Source organism: Ranitomeya imitator, chromosome 3, assembly GCF_032444005.1.
Source record: "Ranitomeya imitator isolate aRanImi1 chromosome 3, aRanImi1.pri, whole genome shotgun sequence".
Classification (NCBI taxonomy): Eukaryota; Metazoa; Chordata; class Amphibia; order Anura; family Dendrobatidae; genus Ranitomeya; species Ranitomeya imitator.
The window spans coordinates 175,062,223-175,088,016 of NC_091284.1; the positions used below are offsets into that span (position 1 = coordinate 175,062,223).

Sequence of the window (25,794 nt, forward strand, 5' to 3'; positions counted from 1 at the left end):
ACTGCTGCGTTTTTTTAAAATGCAGCATCTCACTTGTTTCAGTATTTTTGCAGCGTTTTTTTTTAACTCATATAAGTAAGTGCAAAAAAAGCAGCAACAATTGCAGGTATCTGATTTTGGTGCTGAAAACTCAGGCAGTTGCATCATGTTTTATTGGAGGGTACTTTGTATGTACATGAAAAAAATGGCAGCAAATACACAGCAAAACTGGCTTTTTGTAAGCAACTTCTTTACTGCCAAGAGAACAGGTTTTGTTTGCAGAAAAAAATGGAACGTGTGAATATAGCCTTACTCTTAGCAATCCCTACTTCCTGGACACTTTAAAAAAATCCTGGATGAGTCCTTAAGTAATAAAACTGCCGATTTCTATTTCATATGAGACAAACCATTGTTTTATTTAATTAATTCCAGAACTGTAAATTTTATGATCTGTAAAAGAGCCACAAAGGACTTTACGACTGGATATAATTACAGTACAGATGACTGAACTTTGTAGTTAATTTGCTCTGCTTTTGCTAAAGCAGAAAAAAGCTTATTATTCTACTTGTAAAATAATGAAACAACAAAACTGAAAGAAAATACAATAAAAATGTAAAAAAAACCCCCTAAAGACAAGGAAATACTGTTGTGAGATAGCGCTTACTGCATGTGTTGGGGGGCACTCGCTTAGCAATGGGACTCAGTCACACAGGCACGTTTTTCTCACAAAACAGTCCATGCGGTTTATTATGCAGTCATAAACCGGGTTATGCACAGTTCATTATAAACTTCATAGAACACAAGAGGCACCAACCGGTGACATTAAGTTGCAGCTTTAACTTAGATACTTATTATATGGCTTTAACTCACAGTTCAGACACTACACCCGCCAGCCCTCCTTGGCTAGTTCCCGGGGTGTGTCCATACACCGTATCAATGTCTCTAGTCATATAGCAGACACGACATTGGTTCACAGTCTCTAAACACGCTGGACCTCACTTCATACAGTTACCATGGGAGACCACACAGTTCATTACTGACCCCCTGTCAGTGCACACAATTCCCCATACTCTGGGTTACCTTCCAGGAGCTCCTGTTCCATGCGCTGACTCCTGTCAGTCCTCTCTCCTCCAGGGAAACTACTGAACCGGGATCACCAACTTGCCTGGCAGGCACACATCAGTTAGTCCAGATCCTCAGACGGGTTGTAGATCCCCCGAAGCAGTGCCATCACAGACTCTGCATACACTCCTTCCCACGTGCTCTTCAGGTATCCTATTCCTAGGACTTCCAACACAGGTTGTGCTATTCAGGAAGGTCCTACTCCCAAGACTTCCAACACAGGCCACTGCGTGTGCTGTTCAGGACGTCCGTCCCCACCTGGGACCATCCAAGGCACAAGTCTCTCAGTGCACTTAACAGGGATCCAATCCTACTCCCAGGATCTCCCCACACACAAGTCTTCAGCCTCACAGTGCACTATTCAGGGATCCAGTCCACACTCAGGACCTCCCAACACACAAGCCATCCAGGATCTACACAATCTCCATTACAGAGACCACTACACCATCATATGACCACACCATGGTCACATTATGTAGCTGTAACCACTCCCATAGATGGGAGGTGTGTGTGGCTAGTTCACCCACCCAGCTCTCATAACTAGCCCTGTAAGCCTCCCTTCACAATTATACAAACACTTGACTACAGGTCCCATAACAACAGCATTACTTCAGGCTTACAGTGGAGACTCCCTTTGCAACACATATTGGCCATTTACAATTCTGCCAGTCACTGTGTCACCATCATTATAACCACAGATATGCCTCCATGCATATCCCGATCACACACAGCACCCCCTAGCCGCAACAGGGGTCACTGCATCACACTGTCTACAATATGTGTTAGCATAATGAAATATTTATGCAGTGAGTTATAGAGGTCTTCCTACAGTGCTCATTTATTGTACATAAAAAGGATATGTCATAAACATCAGATCGGCTGGGTTACATTCTGTGCAGGGCCAGGGTTTGGGGCAGGTAGACAAGGCAGCTGCCTGGGGCCCCCACCCACAAAGGGGGTCCCCTTTGTCTGCAGCCCCTTTTTGAAGTGCCCAGAGGCTGTACACCATTCCTTATGGTGAATAATGCTGAGCATCCTCTGTAGTCCTTGATTCTCTCTCCGAAACCCCCTCCATTCCTCCCTCTCTCTCCCCTGCAGTGTCAGGTTTGAAGTTGAGAGTGAGGGGGAGGGACACAGCACAGGTCAGACCTGGGGCAGGATGATGTCTGCAGCCCTGTGTGTGTGTCACCTCCTCCTCATCATGGCTGCTGCTACATCACTGTCCTAAGATCTGCTCAAGTGACATCAGGACCTGGTAAGTATATATATGTGTATCTGTGTGTGTACATGGGTAGTATACAGTGTGTGTGTCTGTATATGTGTATATAGTATGTGTGTGCATATATACAGTTTATAGTATCATTGTCTATATCTGTGGTGCATTTGTGTGTGTGTAAGAAGAGGCACCGGACCAGGGTACCTGTCTTGCGGCGGGTCCGGAACTGTCGGGACTGTCACCTTTGTTGTCTGGGAGAAAGCTTAGAGACCCGGACCGACCTTTGCACTGGACAGCAAGGGGCATAGTTAGGATAAAAGGGAGAGAGCGCGTGATAAGAAGGAGAGACTTGGGAATACGCAGCGTGAAGCAGGGGAAGTTTGGTGCTCCGTCCTCTGAGCACCATGGCAGCGCAGGCCCACACTTTATTATCCCTGCTGCCACTTACAGAGACTGTGACCGGAGAACTGTATTCTGCCCGGTGGCTCTCACTATTCCAGGTACCCGACGCTACAGGCCAGTAGAGAACGTGCGCGTGCCGCCTATGAAACCCTGGGTGACTTACCGAGAACTGTACCCTTTCTCACCCGCCTATTTCTGCTGAGCTTCATTAAGCCCTGGAAGTGTTGGAGACCGCTCTTCACCCTCAACCCATGTCCTGGACCCAGGACCCCGTGTAAGACGTCAAGGACCCATCGCCATCGCCAGGAACCAGGTCATCAACGCCTGCAGGATGCCACCGGATTCATCACGTGATGATCGCGTTGCCACCATCGTTAGATCCTAAGACTCTGTAGTCAGGAAGCCGTCAGACTGATAAGTTTACGTTTAATGAACAGTTGTTATATTTTTGCCCTCAATACTTCCCTCAGCACACCTATTGAGCTCCTATCACCTGCCATACCCCTGCCTTTACTTCCCCCTCCCTGCGTGGAGTATACCCCTGTATCAGTAAAGTTAACTTGCTCTACCTGCTGTCCATTACTGCATCCCGCAACCTGCTTACATGTGTGTATACAATTACATCCATACATATTTGGACAGAGACAACATTTTTCTAATTTTGGTTATAGACATTACCACAATGAATTTTAAAAAAAACAGATGCAGCTGAAGCTCAGACTTTCAGCTTTCATTTTAGGGTATCCACATTAAAATTGGATGAAGGGTTTAGAAGTTTCAGCTCCTTAACATGTGCCATCCTGTTTTCAAAGGGACCAAAAGTAATTTGACAGATTAAATAATTTTAAACAAAATGTTCATTTCTAGTACTTGGTTGAAAACCTTTTGTTGGCAATGACTGCCTGAAGTCTTGAACTCATGGACATCACCAGACGCTGTGTTTCCTCCTTTTTGATGCTCTGCCAGGCCTTCACTGCGGTGGTTTTCAGTTGCTGTTTGATTGTAGGCCTTTCTGTCTGACGTTTAGTCTTTAACAAGTGAAATGCATGCTCAATTGGGTTGAGATCAGGTGACTGACTTGGCCATTCAAGAATATTCCACTTCTTTGCTTTAATAAACTCCTGGGTAGCTTTGGCTTTATGTTTTGGGTCATTGTCCATCTGTAGTATGAAACAACGGCCAATCAGTTTGGCTGCATTTGGCTGGATCTGAGCACACAGTATATCTCTGAATACCTCAGACTTCATTCGGCTGCTTCTGTCCTGTGTCACATCATCAATAATCACTAGTGACCCAGTGCCACTGGCAGCCATGCATGCCCAAGCCATCACACTGCCTCCGCCGTGTTTTACAGATGATGTGCTATGCTTTGGATCATGAGCTGTACCACGCCTTCGCCATACTTTTCTCTTTCCATCATTCTGGTAGAGGTTGATCTTGGTTTCATCTGTCCAAAGAATGTTCTTCCAGAACTGTGCTTGCTTTTTTAGATGTTTTCTAGCAAAGTCCAGTCTAGCGTTTTTATTCTTGATGCTTATGAGTTGCTTGCACCGTGCAGTGAACCCTCTGTATTTACTTTCATGCAGTCTTCTCTTTATGGTAGATTTGAATATTGATACGCCGACCTCCTGGAGAGTGTTGTTCACTTGGTTGGCGGTTGTGAAGGGGTTTCTCTTCATCATGGAGATTATTCTGCGATCATCCACCACTGTTGTCTTCCGTGGGCGCCCAGGTCTTTTTGCATTGAGGAGTTCACCAGTGCTTTCTTTCTTTCACAGGATGTACCAAACTGTAGATTATGCCACTCCTAATATTGTAGCAATTTCTCTGATGTTTTTTTTCTGTTTTCAAGCAGGATGGCTTGTTTCACCTGCATGGAGAGCTCCCTTGACCGCATGTTTACTTCACAGCAAAACCTTCCAAATGCAAGCACCACACCTCAAATAAACTCCAGGCCTTTTATCTGCTTAATTGGGAATGACATAATGAAATAGCCTTGGAGTCAATTGTCCAATTACTTTTGGTCCCTTTAAAAACAGGGTGGCACATGTTCAGGAGCTGAAACTCCTAAACCCGTCATCCAATTTTAACGTACAGGTCCTTCTCAAAAAATTAGCATATAGTGTTAAATTTCATTATTTCCCATAATGTAATGATTACAATTAAACTTTCATATATTATAGATTCATTATCCACCAACTGAAATTTGTCAGGTCTTTTATTGTTTTAATACTGATGATTTTGGCATACAACTCCTGATAACCCAAAAAACCTGTCTCAATAAATTAGCATATCAAGAAAAGGTTCTCTAAACGACCTATTACCCTAATCTTCTGAATCAACTAATTAACTCTAAACACATGCAAAAGATACCTGAGGCTTTTATAAACTCCCTGCCTGGTTCATTACCCAAAACCCCCATCATGGGTAAGACTAGCGACCTGACAGATGTCAAGAAGGCCATCATTGACACCCTCAAGCAAGAGGGTAAGACCCAGAAAGAAATTTCTCAACAAATAGGCTGTTCCCAGAGTGCTGTATCAAGGCACCTCAATGGTAAGTCTGTTGGAAGGAAACAATGTGGCAGAAAACGCTGTACAACGAGAAGAGGAGACCGGACCCTGAGGAAGATTGTGGAGAAGGACCGATTCCAGACCTTGGGGAACCTGAGGAAGCAGTGGACTGAGTCTGGTGTGGAAACATCCAGAGCCACTGTGCACAGGCGTGTGCAGGAAATGGGCTACAGGTGCCGCATTCCCCAGGTAAAGCCACTTTTGAACCATAAACAGCGGCAGAGGCGCCTGACCTGGGCTACAGAGAAGCAGCACTGGACTGTTGCTAAGTGGTCCCAAGTACTTTTTTCTGATGAAAGCAAATTTTGCATGTCATTCGGAAATCAAGGTGCCAGAGTCTGGAGGAAGACTGGGGAGAAGGAAATGCCAAAATGCCTGAAGTCCAGTGTCAAGTACCCACAGTCAGTGATGGTGTGGGGTGCCATGTCAGCTGCTGGTGTTGGTCCACTGTGTTTCATCAAGGGCAGGGTCAATGCAGCTAGCTATCAGGAGATTTTGGAGCACTTCATGCTTCCATCGGCTGAAATGCTTTATGGAGATGAAGATTTCATTTTTCAGCACGACCTGGCACCTGCTCACAGTGCCAAAACCACTGGTAAATGGTTTACTGACCATGGTATTACTGTGCTCAATTGGCCTGCCAACTCTCCTGACCTGAACCCCATAGAGAATCTGTGGGATATTGTGAAGAGAAAGTTGAGAGACGCAAGACCCAACACTCTGGATGAGCTTAAGGCCGCTATTGAAGCATCCTGGGCCTCCATAACATCTCAGCAGTGTCACAGGCTGATTGCCTCCATGCCACGCCGCATTGAAGCAGTCATTTCTGCCAAAGGATTCCCGACCAAGTATTGAGTGCATAACTGAACATTATTATTTGATGGTTTTTTTGTTTGTTATTAAAAAACACTTTTATTTGATTGGATGGGTGAAATATGCTAATTTATTGAGACAGGTTTTTTGTGTTATCAGGAGTTGTATGCCAAAATCATCAGTATTAAAACAATAAAAGACCTGACAAATTTCAGTTGGTGGATAATGAATCTATAATATATGAAAGTTTAATTGTAATCATTACATTATGGTAAATAATGAAATTTAACACTATATGCTAATTTTTTGAGAAGGACCTGTAGATACCCTCAAATGAAAGCTGAAAGTCTGAACTTCAACTGCATCTGAATTGTTTTGTTTAAAATTCATTGTGGTAATGTCTATAACCAAAATTAGAAAAATGTCTCTGTCCAAATATATATGGACTTAACTGTATGTATATATATATATATATATATATATATATATATACACACAGTATTTATATACAGTGGGGCAAAAAAGTATTTAGTCAGTCAGCAATAGTGCAAGTTCCACCACTTAAAAAGATGAGAGGCGTCTGTAATTTACATCATAGGTAGACCTCAACTATGGGAGACAAACTGAGAAAAAAAAATCCAGAAAATCACATTGTCTGTTTTTTTAACATTTTATTTGCATATTATGGTGGAAAATAAGTATTTGGTCAGAACCAAAATTTCATCTCAATACTTTGTAATATATCCTTTGTTGGCAATGACAGAGGTCAAACGTTTTCTGTAAGTCTTCACAAGGTTGCCACACACTGTTGTTGGTATGTTGGCCCATTCCTCCATGCAGATCTCCTCTAGAGCAGTGATGTTTTTGGCTTTTCGCTTGGCAACACGGACTTTCAACTCCCTCCAAAGGTTTTCTATAGGGTTGAGATCTGGAGACTGGCTAGGCCACTCCAGGACCTTGAAATGCTTCTTACGAAGCCACTCCTTCGTTGCCCTGGCGGTGTGCTTTGGATCATTGTCATGTTGAAAGACCCAGCCACGTTTCATCTTCAATGCCCTTGCTGATGGAAGCAGGTTTGTACTCAAAATCTCACGATACATGGCCCCATTCATTCTTTCATGTACCCGGATCAGTCGTCCTGGCCCCTTTGCAGAGAAACAGCCCCAAAGCATGATGTTTCCACCACCATGCTTTACAGTAGGTATGGTGTTTGATGGATGCAACTCAGTATTCTTTTTCCTCCAAACACGACAAGTTGTGTTTCTACCAAACAGTTCCAGTTTGGTTTCATCAGACCATAGGACATTCTCCCAAAACTCCTCTGGATCATCCAAATGCTCTCTAGCAAACTTCAGACGGGCCCAGACATGTACTGGCTTAAGCAGTGGGACACGTCTGGCACTGCAGGATCTGAGTCCATGGTGGCGTAGTGTGTTACTTATGGTAGGCCTTGTTACATTGGTCCCAGCTCTCTGCAGTTCATTCACTAGGTCCCTCCGCGTGGTTCTGGGATTTTTGCTCACCATTCTTGTGATCATTCTGACCCCACGGGGTGGGATTTTGCGTGGAGCCCCAGATCGAGGGAGATTATCAGTGGTCTTGTATGTATTCCATTTTCTAATTATTGCTCCCACTGTTGATTTCTTCACTCCAAGCTGGTTGGCTATTGCAGATTCAGTCTTCCCAGCCTGGTGCAGGGCTACAATTTTGTTTCTGGTGTCCTTTGACAGCTCTTTGGTCTTCACCATAGTGGAGTTTGGAGTCAGACTGTTTGAGGGTGTGCACAGGTATCTTTTTATACTGATAACAAGTTTAAACAGGTGCCATTACTACAGGTAATGAGTGGAGGAAAGAGGAGACTCTTAAAGAAGAAGTTACAGGTCTGTGAGAGCCAGAAATCTTGATTGTTTGTTTCTGACCAAATACTTATTTTCCACCATAATATGCTAAAAAAATGATAAAAAAACAGACAATGTGATTTTCTGGATTTTTTTTTCTCAGTTTGTCTCCCATAGTTGAGGTCTACCTATGATGTAAATTACAGACGCCTCTCATCTTTTTAAGTGTTGGAACTTGCACTATTGCTGACTGACTAAATACTTTTTTGCCCCACTGTATATAAATGTGCATGCATTATAGAGTATGCATGTCTGTGTATATTATACTAGCTATTGAACCCGTTCTACGCCCGGGTGGCGAGCATTTATATTGGTATATGGTCTCCATCCTGGTATGTGCTGCTCCATCCTGCGCCCCCATCCTGTCATGTGCTGCTCCCATCCTGCGCCCCCGTTCTGTCATGTGCTGCTCCCATCCTGCGCCTCCATTCTGTCATTTGCTGCTCCCATCCTGTCATTTGCTGCTCCCATCCTGCGCCCGTTCTGTCATTTGCTGCTCCCATCCTGCGTCCCCATTCTGTCATTTGCTGCTGCCATCCTGCGCCCGTTCTGTCATGTGCTGCTGCCATCCTGCGCCCGTTCTGTCATGTGCTGCTGCCATCCTGCGCCCGTTCTGTCATGTGCTGCTGCCATCCTGCGCCCGTTCTGTCATGTGCTGCTGCCATCCTGCGCCCGTTCTGTCATGTGCTGCTGCCATCCTGCGCCCGTTCTGTCATGTGCTGCTGCCATCCTGCGCCCGTTCTGTCATGTGCTGCTGCCATCCTGCGCCCGTTCTGTCATGTGCTGCTGCCATCCTGCGCCCGTTCTGTCATGTGCTGCTGCCATCCTGCGCCCGTTCTGTCATGTGCTGCTGCCATCCTGCGCCCGTTCTGTCATGTGCTGCTGCCATCCTGCGCCCGTTCTGTCATGTGCTGCTGCCATCCTGCGCCCGTTCTGTCATGTGCTGCTGCCATCCTGCGCCCGTTCTGTCATGTGCTGCTGCCATCCTGCGCCCGTTCTGTCATGTGCTGCTGCCATCCTGCGCCCGTTCTGTCATGTGCTGCTGCCATCCTTCGCCCGTTCTGTCATGTGCTGCTGCCATCCTTCGCCCGTTCTGTCATGTGCTGCTGCCATCCTGCGCCCGTTCTGTCATGTGCTGCGGCCATCCTGCGCCCGTTCTGTCATGTGCTGCTGCCATCCTTCGCCCGTTCTGTCATGTGCTGCTGCCATCCTTCGCCCGTTCTGTCATGTGCTGCTGCCATCCTGCGCCCGTTCTGTCATGTGCTGCGGCCATCCTGCGCCCATTCTGTCATGTGCTGCTGCCATCCTGCGCCCGTTCTGTCATTTGCTGCTCCCATCCTGCGTCCCCGTTCTGTCATTTGCTGCTGCCATCCTGCGCCCGTTCTGTCATGTGCTGCTGCCATCCTGCGCCCGTTCTGTCATGTGCTGCTGCCATCCTGCGCCCGTTCTGTCATGTGCTGCTGCCATCCTGCGCCCGTTCTGTCATGTGCTGCTGCCATCCTGCGCCCGTTCTGTCATGTGCTGCTGCCATCCTGCGCCCGTTCTGTCATGTGCTGCTGCCATCCTGCGCCCGTTCTGTCATGTGCTGCTGCCATCCTGCGCCCGTTCTGTCATGTGCTGCTGCCATCCTGCGCCCGTTCTGTCATGTGCTGCTGCCATCCTGCGCCCGTTCTGTCATGTGCTGCTGCCATCCTGCGCCCGTTCTGTCATGTGCTGCTGCCATCCTGCGCCCGTTCTGTCATGTGCTGCTGCCATCCTGCGCCCGTTCTGTCATGTGCTGCTGCCATCCTTCGCCCGTTCTGTCATGTGCTGCTGCCATCCTTCGCCCGTTCTGTCATGTGCTGCTGCCATCCTGCGCCCGTTCTGTCATGTGCTGCGGCCATCCTGCGCCCGTTCTGTCATGTGCTGCTGCCATCCTGCGCCCGTTCTGTCATGTGTTGCGGCCATCCTGCGCCCGTTCTATCATGTGCTGCTGCCATCCTACGCCCGTTCTGTCATGTGCTGCGGCCATCCTGCGCCCGTTCTGACATGTGCTGCTGCCATCCTGCGCCCGTTCTGTCATGTGCTGCTGCCATCCTGCGCCCGTTCTGTCATGTGCTGCTGCCATCCTGCGCCCGTTCTGTCATGTGCTGCTGCCATCCTGCGCCCGTTCTGTCATGTGCTGCTGCCATCCTGCGCCCGTTCTGTCATGTGCTGCTGCCATCCTGCGCCCGTTCTGTCATGTGCTGCTGCCATCCTGCGCCCGTTCTGTCATGTGCTGCTGCCATCCTGCGCCCGTTCTGTCATGTGCTGCTGCCATCCTGCGCCCGTTCTGTCATGTGCTGCGGCCATCCTGCGCCCGTTCTGACATGTGCTGCGGCCATCCTGCGCCCGTTCTGTCATGTGCTGCTGCCATCCTGCGCCCGTTCTGTCATGTGCTGCTGCCATCCTGCGCCCGTTCTGTCATGTGCTGCTGCCATCCTGCGCCCGTTCTGTCATGTGCTGCTGCCATCCTGCGCCCGTTCTGTCATGTGCTGCTGCCATCCTGCGGCCGTTCTGTCATGTGCTGCTGCCATCCTGCGCCCGTTCTGTCATGTGCTGCTGCCATCCTGCGCCCGTTCTGTCATGTGCTGCGGCCATCCTGCGCCCGTTCTGTCATGTGCTGCGGCCATCCTGCGCCCGTTCTGTCATGTGCTGCTGCCATCCTGCGGCCGTTCTGTCATGTGCTGCTGCCATCCTGCGCCCGTTCTGTCATGTGCTGCGGCCATCCTGCGCCCGTTCTGACATGTGCTGCGGCCATCCTGCGCCCGTTCTGTCATGTGCTGCTGCCATTCTGCGCCCGTTCTGTCATGTGCTGCTGCCATCCTGCGCCCGTTCTGTCATGTGCTGCTGCCATCCTGCGCCCGTTCTGTCATGTGCTGCTGCCATCCTGCGCCCGTTCTGTCATGTGCTGCTGCCATCCTGCGGCCGTTCTGTCATGTGCTGCTGCCATCCTGCGCCCGTTCTGTCATGTGATGCTGCCATCCTGCGCCCGTTCTGTCATGTGCTGCGGCCATCCTGCGCCCGTTCTGTCATGTGCTGCGGCCATCCTGCGCCCGTTCTGTCATGTGCTGCGGCCATCCTGCGCCCGTTCTGTCATGTGCTGCGGCCATCCTGCGCCCGTTCTGTCATGTGCTGCTGCCATCCTACGCCCTTTCTGTCATGTGCTGCTGCCATCCTGCGCCCGTTCTGTCATGTGCTGCTGCCATCCTGCGCCCGTTCTGTCATGTGCTGCGGCCATCCTGCGCCCGTTCTGTCATGTGCTGCGGCCATCCTGCGCCCGTTCTGTCATGTGCTGCGGCCATCCTGCGCCCGTTCTGTCATGTGCTGCGGCCATCCTGCGCCCGTTCTGTCATGTGCTGCGGCCATCCTGCGCCCGTTCTGTCATGTGCTGCTGCCATCCTGCGCCCGTTCTGTCATGTGCTGCTCCCATCCTGCGCCACCATTGTATTATATGCCCCCGAATGCTGCTGCCATATAAAAAAAAAATAAAATACCATACTCACCTATCGTCCGACTCCACTGCAGGTATGTCTTCAAGAAAATGGCGCCGGAAAGCGGGGACTGCGCAGGCGCCGATTCCGGCAGCAGGAATCAGCGCCTGCGCAGTCCGCGCTTTCCGGCGCCATTTTCTTGAAGACACACCTGCAGTGGAGCCGGAGTGTGTCTTCAAGAAAATGGCGCCGGAAAGCGCGGACTGCGCAGGCGCCGATTCCGGCAGCAGGAATCGGCGCCTGCGCAGTCCGCGCCCTCCGGAGCCGGGAGCAGAGGAGCCGGGAGACGGAGCCGCAAGCAGCGCTGGAACCGGGAAAGGTGAGTATACTTACCCTCCCTCCTGGCGGTCCCTGACTCTCCGGTGGAGATCGCGGTATGCGTTCAGTGCTTACGCATACCGCGATCTCCCGGGAGCGTCGCTCTGTGAGGCCCAGACTGCGCCGGCGCTTGCGCTTGCGCAGTCTATAGAGGCTTCGGACAGAGTGACGCTCCCAGCGTTATATTATAGATATGTATACTGCATGTGTGCAGTATATTGTGAAAGATATGTACAGTACAGACCAAAAGTTTGGACACACCTTCTCATTTAAAGATTTTTCTGCATTTTCTTGACTATGAAAATTGTACATTCACACTGAAGGCATTAAAACTATGAATTAATACATGTGGCATTATATACTTAACAAAAAGTGTGAAACAACTGAAATTATGTTTTATATTCTAGGTTCTTCAAAGTAGCCACCTTTTGCTTTGATGACTGCTTTCAACACTCTTGGCATTCTCTTGACGAGCTTCAAGAGGTAGTCACCTGGAATGGTTTTCACTTCACAGGTGTGCCATGTCAGGTTTAATAAGTGGGATTTCTTGCCTTATAAATGGGGTTGGGACCATCAGTTGTGTTGTGCAGAAGTCTGGTGGATACACAGCTGATAGTCCTACTGAATAGACTGTTAGAATTTTTATTATGGCAAGAAAAAAGCAGCTAAGTAAAGAAAAACGAGTGACTATCATTACTTTAAGAAATTAAGGTCAATCATTCCGAAAAATTGGGAAAACTTTGAAAGTGTCCCCAAGTGCAGTTGCAAAAACCATCAGGTGCTACTAAGAAACTGGCTCACAAGAGGACCGCCCCAGGAAAGGAAGACCTCTGCTTCTGAGGATAAGTTTATCCGAGTCACCAGCCTCAGAAATCGCAGGTTAACAGCAGCTCAGATAAGAGACCAGGTCAATGCCACAGAGAGTTCTAGCAGCAGACACATCTCTACAACAACTGTTAAGAGGAGACTTTGTGCAGCAGACTTTCATGGTAAAATAGCTGCTAGGAAACCACTGCTAAGGACAGGCAACAAGCAAAAGAGACTTGTTTGGGCTAAAGAACACAAGGAATCGACATTAGACCAGTGGGAATTTGTGCTTTGGTCTAATGAGTCCAAATTTGAGATCTTTGGTTCCAATGGAACGGATGAACGGATGGACTCTACACGTCTGGTTCCCACCGTGAAGCATGGAGGAGGAGGTGTGATGGTGTGTGGGTGCTTTGCTGGTGACACTGTTGGGGATTTATTCAAAATTGAAGGCATACTGAACCAGCATGGCTACCACAGCATCTTACAGCGGCATGCTATTCCATCTGGTTTGCGGTTAGTTGGACCGTCATTTATTTTTCAACAGGACAATGACCCCAAACACACCTCCAGGCTGTGTAAGGGCTATTTGACCAAGAAGGAGAGTGATAGGGTGCTATGCCAGATGACCTGACCTCCACAGTCACCAGACCTGAACCGAATCGAGATGTTTTGGGGTGAGCTACACCGCAGAGTGGAGGAAAAAGGGCCACGTGCTAAGCATCTCTGGGAACTCCTTCAAGATTGTTGGAAGACCATTCCCGGTGACTACCTCTTGAAGCTCATCAAGACAATGCCAAGAGTGTGCAAAGCAGTCATCAAAGCAAAAGGTGACAACTTTGAAGAACCTAGAATATAAGACATAATTTCAGTTGTTTCAAACTTTTTTATTAAGTATATAATTCCACATGTGTTAATTCATAGTTTTGATGCCTTCAGCGTGAATGTACAATTTTCATAGTCATGAAAATACAGAAAAATATTTAAATGAGAAAGTGTGTCCAAACTTTTGGTCTGTACTGTATAAAGTGTAAATGTATGTGAGCATACTGTATATACTGTATATAAACTGAATGTTTCTATGTGTATATACCTTATATTTGTCCTTTTGCACACTTTATGTGTCTGTATACTGTATATACAATATGTATTGTATGTTTCCATATTTATAAAGTACCATATTTTCCAGCGTATAAGACGACTTTTTATCCCCTAAAAATTGTCCCAAAAATCGGGGGTCGTGTTATACGCCGGGTACGTCGTGTGCAGGGAGCGATCCTGGATGCTCCCAGGGTCTGAAGGAGAGGAGACTCTCCTTCAGGCCCTGGGATCCATATTCATGTAAAAAATAAAGAATAAAAATAAAAAATATGGATATACTCACCCCTCCGACGGACCCTGGCTCTCACCGCTGCAAGCGTCTGCCTCCGTTCCTAAGAATGCAGTGAGTGAAGGACCTTCGATGATGTCGCGGTCAGGTGACCGGTCACATGCGTGCATGTAGAATAGTTTTTACCAGTAATAGGCTTAATGTAAGTTGAAGTAGATATTAAATTGCCAGCACACCCAACAATTTTAGATCTAAAAATTATATTTCAATGGAGTGAAAAGAAGATGTAAATTTAAGGTTAAAATTATTATTAATGTACTCCATGAATTTTGGTATGGCAGGTTGTTGGTGTATCTGCCATACCAGTGGGGGTGGGTGGAGAAAGGGTTGGAGACTGAAGACAGAAAAAAATAAATTCTAGTTCACAATGGGCTAGAACTGAATTGGCCAATGATGGGGAATATTTAGCTCTCATTGACACTCCCCTTTTCTGTAATAAACATGGTCAAAAACAAAAAAAATTGTGTCATTAGAAAATGGGTGACTTGAATAATGTAATTTTGGAGATCTATTGAAAAAGTATTATATCTTGACAGATGAAATTCCAGAGCCTTTATGGCAACATTATGAAGTATAGATGTGTATATTGACACAACGCCACAGCTTAACCATGAAAACTCACTAGACCACGCCTTATCTGAAAAGAATTTTAAGATGTCACATGAGTCCTTAAAGAAACCCGAAGTTCTTGGAGCTGAAGGCTGGAGTGTGAAATCCAGCCATTCACCCAAATGTTCTGTCAAAGAGCTGATTCCTGATACTATGGCTCTCATAGGTGGATGATTTGTGGCTTCATGACTCATGGGCAGCGTGTGTATGATTAGCATGATGGGAAATTCAACTATTAAGTAATCCTTCAGTTTATTATTTAGAACACCCAAGAAAAAAACTTCATCAATTAAGATATGGAACTCCAAGTGAAATAAGTGGGTGGGGTTACAGGATAATTTAATATACGTGGATGTATCTTTTAATAACTTCAAAATTTGGGATTTATATACCATAGTATCCAAAACCACCCCCACCCCACCTTTGTCTGACATTTTTATTGTGATGTTTTTCATGGTTCTTACCTGTTGTAGTGAACGATTTTGAGAATGGGAAAGATTCATGCATTTATTCTCAGATTGAATAGTGGCATGAAGAGTTTTTAATTCCTTCTCAATTCTCTCCAGTAAGCTATCCATGCAGTCCGCTCTAGACTGCACCTGATAAAAATATGGACAGGAAGTATTGAAATCAACTCTCTGGGTCACAGGAATTACAGATGGATGAGTCTGTAATTTCTGTAAACAAAGAATGGACTGTTTTCAAAAATTATAAGTGAAAAATTAATTGACAATATCAATAGAAACATGGACAGAGGGAGAATCTTGCTGTGTCCAAAAAGGTCTTTTGATAGTGAGGTTGCGTATAAATTTGTTGATATCCGTAAGTGTTGACAAAAGGTCAAAATTATGATTTGGCACAAAATTGAAGATAAAGCTGACAGTTGTGACGTGAGTTCCACTGAAGATAAATTAAATAAATTTTATGTATTATCCATGACGGTATTTGATATTATGATGGTATTTGTTCCTTGCATGTGGTATTATTCGGTGACTATATGGTGGTAGTATGTGGACTGGTCATGGTGTGGTGGTATTTGTTCCTTGTATTGGTATTATTCGGTCACTATGTGATAATAATATGTGGTTCGGCCTTGGTGTGACGATATTTGTCCATGGTATGTAGTGTTATTGTTCATTTTAAAAAAATCTGGTGTTCAGTGAGAACTGTTAATATGTGATTGGTGATGATGTGGTGCAGAAGTGGAGTTTTTCCAAGAGTTGGCGGTGGGACTGTGTAAGGTTCGAGGGCGGAGGTGGAACTGGGATGGAACCTGAAAAACAGATGAAGCATCACTTTTCACCTTGAGGTTTAGCAGCCAACACCATGCATATTGTGTGGCAGGGGTGGGGAACCTCAGGCCCCCAGGTCATTTACGGCCCTCGATGACCTTTTATCCGGCCCCCAGACAGATTCTCAGGGACCACATTCTTGTGCAGGGTGGTGTATTTTGATTGCCACCAGCTCATTCATTTCTTCTTGCTCTGTTAGCACACACATGCAGAGTTCACTACTGAACACTGAAAGACATGCAATGAAAGATTATGTCAAGAGTCAGGATGTACTTTGTGGGCACAGTTTGTACGGCCCTCGAAGGATGGTATAAATATCCACATGACCCTTGGCAGAAAAAAGATTCCTCACCTCTGTTGTATGGGGACAGAATGATCACTAATACCATTGAATCGCTATCTGCCTGGATGATTGGGCTTTTAATCAGCTTGTAAATAGTTGTTTAGTGCCTGTTATGGGCAGAAATTTGCTAGTGCAAACAGGCCATAAACCAGCAAAAAACACTGAGAAATTGAACCCTATGTACAAATCGAAATACACATATTTATTTTTCTGATTTAATCTATGGAGTCAAAGGAATTAGGAATCCCCTGTTCCTCCTTAGAGCAATTGGGTTTGAACGTTAGCACATGGACGCTCTATTCAATCTGACAAAACGCTTCTCTATTCAATCCTGACTGCGTGAGGAGTAACGCAGGGTTAGAACCAACATTTTTGTGTTTGCTATAATAGAAGGTTTTCAGAGTTTCCTGTATCTTAATTGTGAGGAAATGTCCAAGCTTCCTTTAAGAACTTATTTTTTCTGCTGTCAATGTTCCCCCATTTTGATGAGAAATTTGGATGAAACAATTTAAATATGTAAATACTAATTTACTCTACTACAAGGAACGTACTCAGGTCTATTTTCAGCATGTGGTGTAAGAAATGGCACATAAACCAAAAACTGGTCACGCCGTGAAAAAGTGTTTCCAAACTGAGAAGATGATGGCAGCTCCCAGGACGTATCTTCAAGTAGCCCAGTTCTATTGTTGTATGTGTCTAAATTACGATCCTTCCAATGTAATCTGTAATCTCTAACCTCTTGCTTCCTTTTGAAACTCTATAGACACTGTAATTCTGTGGTTTGTGTAGTCTTTATACAGTGGCGCAAAGACACAGATTAGCCTTTTATTTTAAACACTTTTCAATTTTATTTTCATGAATTGCACTCATAAAATTTTCCTTTTATTTTGACGATTATAGAGCCATTCCGACATGGTAAGTACTCCAGCCTTGTCAGGTCTAAGATATATATTTATTCAAATATGAAGTTTTTATTGTGAAATCAAATGAAAGATCCACTTTAAGGACCTGGCATTCTTCTTTAATTTTTCATCGTCATATTCCATAATCTGTAACATTTTTATTCTTCTATCAATGTAGCAATATGAGGGCTTAGTTTTTGTGCCATGGGTTGTGTTTTAATGGTGCTATTTTATGGACCAGACAATTTATTAGATTTGATAATTTTTTTATTTTGGCTAGAGTGGATGCAAAAAATAACAGCAATTCTGCAATTTTTTTGTATTCACTGCTTTGGTTTTGTTTTTCCAATGTTTACCACACAGTATAAAAGACATGATAACAAAATGTGTATATTTCACGTATCGTCACAATTAAAGCGTTATCAATTTTTTATCATTTATTCTTGAACCGTGGTTTTGAACACATTCAGGGTTGCAGTTTTTAGAATAGTGTCCCTTTCGGGTCCTTTCTGTCATATAGACCCCTCAAAGTCACTTCAAATGTGATGTGTTACCTAAAAAAATGGTTTTGTAAATTTTTTTTGGACAAATGAGAAATCGCTGGTTAACTTTTAACCTTTCTAACTTCCTAACAAAATAATATTGTGCTGATGAAAAGTAGATATGTCCGAAATGTTATTTATTAAACATTTTGTGTGAGATGCTGTATTTTCCAGACCATAAGATGCACTTTTTCCCAAAAATTTTTTGGGGTGAAATGGGGGTGCGTCTTATGGTAGGAATATACTTACAAATCCTGTGGCGGCGGCGGTCCCGATACAGCCTCCCGTCCCAGGCTGGTGCGGCTGTGGTGCGGCGGTGGCATTGCTCTGTGGTGTGGTGGTGACGTGGCTCTGTGGTGGTGGCGGGGCTCCGCCGTCATTTCATCAAAGCCCAGAAGCCCCCTCAGCTCCATTGCTGTGATGCGGTGGTCTCCAGTAAAATTTCTGCCGGGGGGCGGTGCATGCTCAAATTCAGATCTCGACAACGAGATCTCGTCCTAAGATCTCGTCTCCCGAGATCTCGGGACAAGATCTTGCTGTTGAGATCAGAATCTGAGCATGTGCCACCCCCGGTGGCCATTTTCTCGGAGGGAACGCATTACAGCAACGAAGCTGTTGGGGCTTCTGGCCTTTGACAAAATGCTGGCAGAGTGGAGCCCCACCCACACCACAGAGCCCATCACCACCACACCACTACAGAGTGCTGCCACCCCACAGAGCGCTGCTGCCCCGCCACCCTACAGAGCCAAGCCACCCCATAGTGCCCTGCCACCTCACAGAGCCCAGTCATCCCACAGAGCCCTGCCACCCTTCAGAGCACCGCCGCAACACAGAGCACCGCCACCGCACAGAGAACCACCACAACACAGAGCACCGCCACTGCACCAGCCTGGGATGGGATTTCCCAGAGGCCACCGCACCAGCCTGGACCACCGAACGACCCCTGTGACCACTCCTCCATCTGTGCCAATCCCTTCCCTGGGATTCCCTTGACACATTATTTTTATTTCCCAATTTTCCTTCTGAAAATTTGGGGTACGTCTTATGGTCCAGTACGTCTTATAGCCCAAAAATACGGTAACTATCTGACCTAAGAGCATAAAAATAAAAAAAATTGGCAAATTTCAATTATTTTCACAAATAAACGCAAGTGATATCAAAGAAATGTTACCACTATCATGAAGTACAATATGTCCCGAAAAAAACAATCTCAGAATCTGTGGAATCCATTGAAGTGTTCTAGAGTTATTACCTCATTAAGAGACAGCGGTCAGAATTGTAAAATTTGGCTTGGTCGTTAAGGTACAAATTGGCTCTGTAACTAAGGGATTAAATAAACTGTCGAACTACCTTATTGCTTTACTGTAATTGCACTTACACCAATGCTAATAAACCCTGGACATAGTTGCTTAGACTATTAATATTGCTTGCTGAGTCCCTAATATAATTTGTGCTTGGCTTTTTTATTTTCAATATTTATTTTTTTATTTTAGGATCGGGATATTCACCACTAGAAGATGATGAGGATGCTGCTTATGCTCGCTCTAGATATCGCTATGGAGGTGATTGCTTTGCTTATACTGCTTGCTAAAAGAAAACTACTTATTGCTTCACTAAGAATTGCTTACAAAATTGATATACATAACAATTATTTACAACTATTCATTGCCCATCTTCATTAGGATATATCCTTTGTGTAATTTAATTTTTTCAATCTTTTTTTGATGTTTTTTTCTCTTTGGGATTTGAAAATTAGAACAAAAAGCAGCATTTTATATGTGTGTTAATAAGTGTTATTTTCCGAAAGAGTTATCATTTTAATCATGTGTCTATATTTGCATGCTAAATACGCTTACAGTGAGGAAAATAAGCATTTGATGCTCTGCCCATTTTGCTAATTTTTCCACCTATAAAGAATTGAGAGTTGTTTATATTTTATCGTAGGTACACTTCAACTGTGAGAGACAGAATCTTAAATAAAATCCAGAAAATCGCATTGTATTATTTTTACATACCGTAATTAATTTGCATTTTATTGCATGAAATAAGTATTTGATAAAATAGCAAAACTGAAGTTAATATTTGGTACAGAAACATCTGTTTGCAATTACAGAGGTCAGATGTTTTGTGTAGTTCTTCACCAAGTTTGCACACACTGCAGCAGGGATTTTGGCCCACTCCTCCAAACATTTCAGGCTTCGGGGCTGTCACTGGGCATTCTTGAGTTTCAGCTCCATCCACAGATTTCTATTGGGTTTTGGTCTGGAGACTGGCTAGGCCACTCCAGGACCTTGAAATCCTTCTTACAGAGCCACTCCTTAGTTGCCCTGGCTGTGTGTTTTGGGTCATTGTCATGACAGAAGACCCGGCAATGACCCATCTTCAATGCTCTGACTGATATATTGTCCTGTAGCCCATTCCAGCCTTGTGCAGGTCTACAATTTTGTCCCTGGTGTTCACAGGCAGCTTTGTTCTTGGCCATGGTGGAGAGGTTGGAGTGTGACTGATTGTGTGGACAGCTGTCTTTTATGCAGCTAACAAGTTCAAACAGATGCAATTACAGTTGTGCTCAAAAGTTACATACCCGGCAGAATTTTTATTTTCTTGGCCTTTTTTCAGAGAATATCAATGATGACACCAAAACTTTTTCTCCACTCATGGTTAGTGGTTGGTTTATTGTTAAACTTCTGTGTTTTCTCTTAAATTATAATGAAAACTCAAAATATCCAAATGACCCTGATCAAAAGTTCACATACCCTGGTGATTTTGGCCTGATAACGTGCACGGAAGTTGACACAAATGGGTTTGAATGGCTACTAAAGGTAACATCCTCACCTGTGACCTGTTTGCTTGTAATCTGTGTGTGAGATTAATCTGAGTGAGTTTCTGGGATCCAAACAGACTCTTGCATCTTTCATCCAACCACTGACATTTCTGGATTGTGAGTCATGGGGAAAGCAAAATAATTGTCAATGGATCTACAGGAAAAGGTAGTTGAATTGTATAAAACAGGAAAGGGGGAAAAAAGGAATTGATAATGCCAGTCAGCAGCATTCAAACTGTGATTAACAAATGGAAAATCAGGGGCTCTGTAAAAACAAAACCACGGTCAGGTAAACCAAGAAAGATGTCATCTACAACTGCCAGGAAAATTTTTCGAAAAACTCACAAATAACATCAGCTGAAAACTAACGGTGTGGCTGTTTCAAGATGCACAATAAGGAGGCACTTGAAGAAAAATGGGCTGCATGGCCCATTCACCAGAAGAAAGCCATTACTGCGCAAATGCCACAAAGGATCTCACCTACAATACGAAAAACTGCACAGAGACAAACCTCAAAACAATTGGAACAAGGTGATTTGGAGTGATGAGACCAAAATTAAATTTTTGGGCACAACCATAAACGTTACATTTGGAGAGAGGTCAACAAGGCCTATGATGAAAGGAACACCATTCCTACTGTAAAGCACGGAGGTGGATTGCTAATGTTTTGGGGATGTGTGAGCTACAAAGACACATGAAACTTGGTCAAAGTTGAAGGAAAGATGAATGCAGCACATTATAAGCAAATACTGGAGGCAAATTTGCACTCATCAGCCCGTAAGCTGCACTTGGGACGTACTTGGAAGTTCCGGCATGACAGCAATCCAAGACACAAGGCCAAGTCGACCTGTCATTGCAGAACAAAGTGAAGGTTCTGGAGTGGGTATCTCATTCTCCTGAACTCTATATCATTGAGCCACTCTGGGGAGATCTCAAGCGTGCAGTTCATGCTAGACAGCCCAGGAATTTACAGGAACTGGAGGCCTTTTTGCCAAGAAGAGTGGGCAGCTTTACCACCTGAGAAAATACCGTAAATAGCCTTATCCACAACTACCACAAAAGACTTCAAGCTGTCATTGATGTTAGAGGGGGCAATACACGGTATTAAGAAATGGGGTATGTGAACTTTTGATCAGGGTCATTTGGATGTTTTGGGTTGTCATTATGATGTAAAAAGAAAAAAACACAGTACTTTGAGAATAAATGACAATAAATGGCTTCACCCAACCAATAACCATGAGTGGAGAAAAAGTTTTGGTGTTATCATTCATATTCTCTGAATCAAGGCCAAGAAAGCAAAAATTCTGCCGGGGTATGTAAACTTTTCAGCACAGCTGTAATACAAGTAATGAGTGCAGAGTAGGAGGGCTTCTTGAAGAAAAACTAATAGGTCTGTGTGAGACAGAATTTTTGCTGGTTATTAGGTGATCAACTACTTATTTAATGCAATTTCATTATTTAAAAATCATACTATGTGATTTTAATTTTTTTTCTTTTTACATTCTGCCTCTCACAGCTGAAGTGTACATATGATAAAAATTACACACCTCTCCATTCTTTGTAGGTGGGAAAACTTGCAACATCGTCAGTGTATCAAATACTTATTTTCCCCACTGTATATGATGTAAAGCACGTATAATTCAAGCGTTTGATTTACTCTGTTAGTTAAAGGGGTGTTCTCAAGTTTGGAAGTTATCACTGGAGGTCCAAACTCCTGGGATCCAACCAATCCCTAGATCTTGGGCTCCGAAAAGCCCCATATGATTGTAGCAGTGGTCGATCATCTGCACTGCTGTTCCATTCATTCTTTTGCGAGGGCCAAACACCGACTTTCTCTGGCGAACCCTTTAAAATTGGATTAAGGAGCTGTACACATGATTGACCACTGCTTTGTTCACATGGAGCTCTCGGGATCCCTGGGGTTCCCAGTAGTCAAACTCCCAACTTGAAGTTTATGTCTTCTACCATAAGACTTTACTAGCATTGACCTTCTCCCATGGCCTAAAGGACCTTTTGGGACCCCTAGGCTCCAGCGATTGAGTGTGACTGCAAACCCTGCATCAGCTATAAAGCTATATACAGTGAAGGAAATATTTATTTGATCTCTTGCTGACTTTGTAAGTTTGCCCACAGACAAAGACATGAACAGTCTATAATTTTAAGGGTAGTTTAATTTTAACATTGAGAGATAGAATATCAAAAATAAAATCCAGAAAATCACATTGTATAAATTATATCACTTTATTTGCATTTTGCAGTGAGAAATAAGTATTTGATCCCTATGGCAAAACCCTTGTTGGCAAGCACAGCAGTCAATCGTTTTTTTTTTTTGTAGTTGATGATGAGGTTTGCGCACATATCAGGAGGGACTTTGGTCCACTCCTCTTTTGCAGATCATCTCTAAATCATTAAGATTTTGAGGCTGTTGCTTGGCAACTCGGAGCTTCAATTCCCTAATTTTATTTTTCCGGGAGCTGCCAGGTTCCAGTCATATATAGCTGACTAACAGGCAAAGTTCTGGGGTAGGGCTTACAGCCACCGCTCATGGTATAGTGGGTGGTAACTGAAGCCATACCTGGCACATATGCATGACTGAAATCCAGAGGGTGCTGGGAGAAATTAAGTTCATTTTCTCCCACCGCCGCACTTTCAGAACAGCGCTAGACACCTTCATAAGGCTATTATCCTGCAGGTTAAGAGCATTATCAGACATGACAGTTTCCCTTTAAGTGAAAATATCATAGACATCTTTTGTTTATGTGGATGTAATAGGGGTCATATGGGGACTAGGTCCTAGATAATAGGACCTGTTATATTATGTGTATTCCTCTTTATAGTGAACTCATTCAGATGGATATCTACAGTAATATTCTATGTAAAAAGACCATGAGTCCAATCAGGTACGGACTGGGACTGAAATTCAGCTCTGGCATTTAAAATCACACAGGCCCATGTTGTCCCCGTCCCCAAGCACCAGATGAAATATATTACTAATATTACCCTGGATGGAGGAAAGCAAGAACTACTACAACACCAATATTTCTAATGATACCCGTTGCCTGCTGGGGTACGTGATGGTGACTTTGTGCTCCATCACAACTATTAACAGTATGGGGGTCTTGAGAATGCCAATTCTGTTAACAACATAGCAGACAAGGCAGCCCACGACCAGAGAGGCCCTTCTGGCATTGCCAGAATTGCCAAATGGCCAGTCCGGCCCTGAGTCCAATGCTCCAAACTGTGCTGCTCAGAAGATGCCAATAGAAGCCTCCCTTCATGCAGTACCATGACCTCAATCCTGACGGGAACATGAACAACCCGTGTTGCATACTTTTACATATTGCTTTGTGCACTGCCTTTAGCTATAACCATGATTTGATAATTACATGGTATTTGGAACTGATCGAGATGGAAGGAAATTGTTAAGCGAACAAGAAAATGTCTTCTATACCGCAGCCAAGAAATGAGCACCTTCTGTGCTAGGACAGATAACACGCTCCACCTGCTGGGACATTTACTTCTCATTTCTAGCTCTTGTTTCAGAATTGTCAGGTTATTAGGAGAGAGACTGCATTACTGAGCAATTTATGCTACAAATATATCCTTTGCAGACATTAATATCTAACCCCAGAAGTCTGCAATAGCTAGATGCATAGTTGTCTGTGATGGTTGCCACGAGTACGGAATGATAAAAGAACTGGACGATCTATGGAATGATTAGTACATAGAATAATTGATGGATGGACAGGAAAAAAGATAATTAAATATTGATTGAAGCATGAATAGATACAGATTTTTTTTAAATGCATCCCTCCATTCATCCCTCTCTTTCTGTATGTACAATGGGTCAAATAATGGTAATTATCACGAGGGCCTTATATTAAGGCTGTATTCCACCCTAATAAGAGCAAGTAAAATAAGTGTGTGGATTTAAATGGTAAATATGTGAATATGTGGCTATATGTTATTTTTCCCCATAAGCACCTCATTATAACATAAAAATAAAGTATTTTATGTACAATATTACGGAGTATGGTAGTACTACTGTGTAATAAGTAGATTACTTTATTTGATCTCATCACTGCTGACATTTAGAATTGGTCTCAGAATGAGCTTGATAGGAATATTACAATTATATATAAAAATAGCTTTTAACTGAAGATAAAGGAAATCTGTCACCAAGTTTTGCTACCTATTCTGAGAGCAGTATGATGTAAGAGCACAGAGCCTGATTCTAGTGATATGTCCCTTACTGGGCTGCTTGCTGTAGTTTTGATAAAATCAGTTTTATCAGCAAGAGATTATCACTAGAAGACAAGCAACTCTGCTGCTATGTACAGTGTACAAAATAAGCTGTCAATTACTGATGTAGGCGGAGCTATACAGAGCTCGGTATTTAGAGCAAAACAGTTTTTAATCAAAACTGTAGCAACCAGCAGAGTAAGTGGTACATCACTAGAATCGTGATCTCTTCCCCAACATCAGGTTGCTGCCAGATGGGGTAGTAAAAATCTGTACCAGAGTCCCTTTAAGTCTCCAATGAAGATGTAAGCTGGATTTTCTTCATTTCTATGATTATACCATGCCGAGTGGACACACACGTTTTGTTTTTACATTCCAGTATACACACGGTACCATTAGTGTCCCATATAAGCCAGGGCATCAGAGTGTCTAATACTATAGAGTAGAAACAGTGTTATTATTGTGCTTGCTTTACCACAAAGAATTAAACAATAAGATTGTGGCAGTTAACAGCCACCACAAGGGGGAGCTATCTGCACACAGAGTCACATCAATAGAAGCAATATAAATACATGTGAAGTATGATCCTCGGAGCAATGGCAGCCGGCAAGCTTATAGGGGAGCTCTCCAATTTTGCAGAGCTCCCAGTAGAGCAGCTAATTACAAATAACAAGTTCCTGATTGGTGGTCTTAGTAGTCTTGTTTGGTCTTTTGTCTTCTTTAAGCACATTGTGTTTCTATTAATACCCTACATATTCCCTGCAATCCAGATGTGCATCACAACTGATTTACTGTTTGCCTATAAAGATGAGACAATTTGGCAAACACTCAAATAATTACTGAACCTCTTTGATCACTGGCTCATCTCTTTATGATCAAATGCACTCCCCAAGGTAATAGTTCTAGTAACATCATTCACAAACATGTGCGCTCATAAATTAGGCCTCATGTAGATTGCCTGTAACCTTTATGTGTCTTTATGCAATTACCAAGATCCCTGTTATCTTTAG

General features: G+C 44.2%; 1 protein-coding gene across 2 annotated transcripts in view; it reads left to right on the top strand.

Moving 5' to 3' along the window:
* Positions 1-25,794, top strand: part of SRPX (sushi repeat containing protein X-linked) — a 190,032-nt gene that overhangs the window by 90,321 nt on the left and 73,917 nt on the right. The window contains exon 2 of one of the 2 annotated variants that reach the window (XM_069761620.1): positions 19,212-19,280. The exons of the other annotated variant lie outside the window; for it this stretch is intronic. Within the exon in view, the coding sequence (XP_069617721.1) occupies positions 19,212-19,280 (69 nt within the window). The remainder of the gene's footprint in view (positions 1-19,211; positions 19,281-25,794) is intronic. 2 annotated transcript variants of the gene reach the window in all.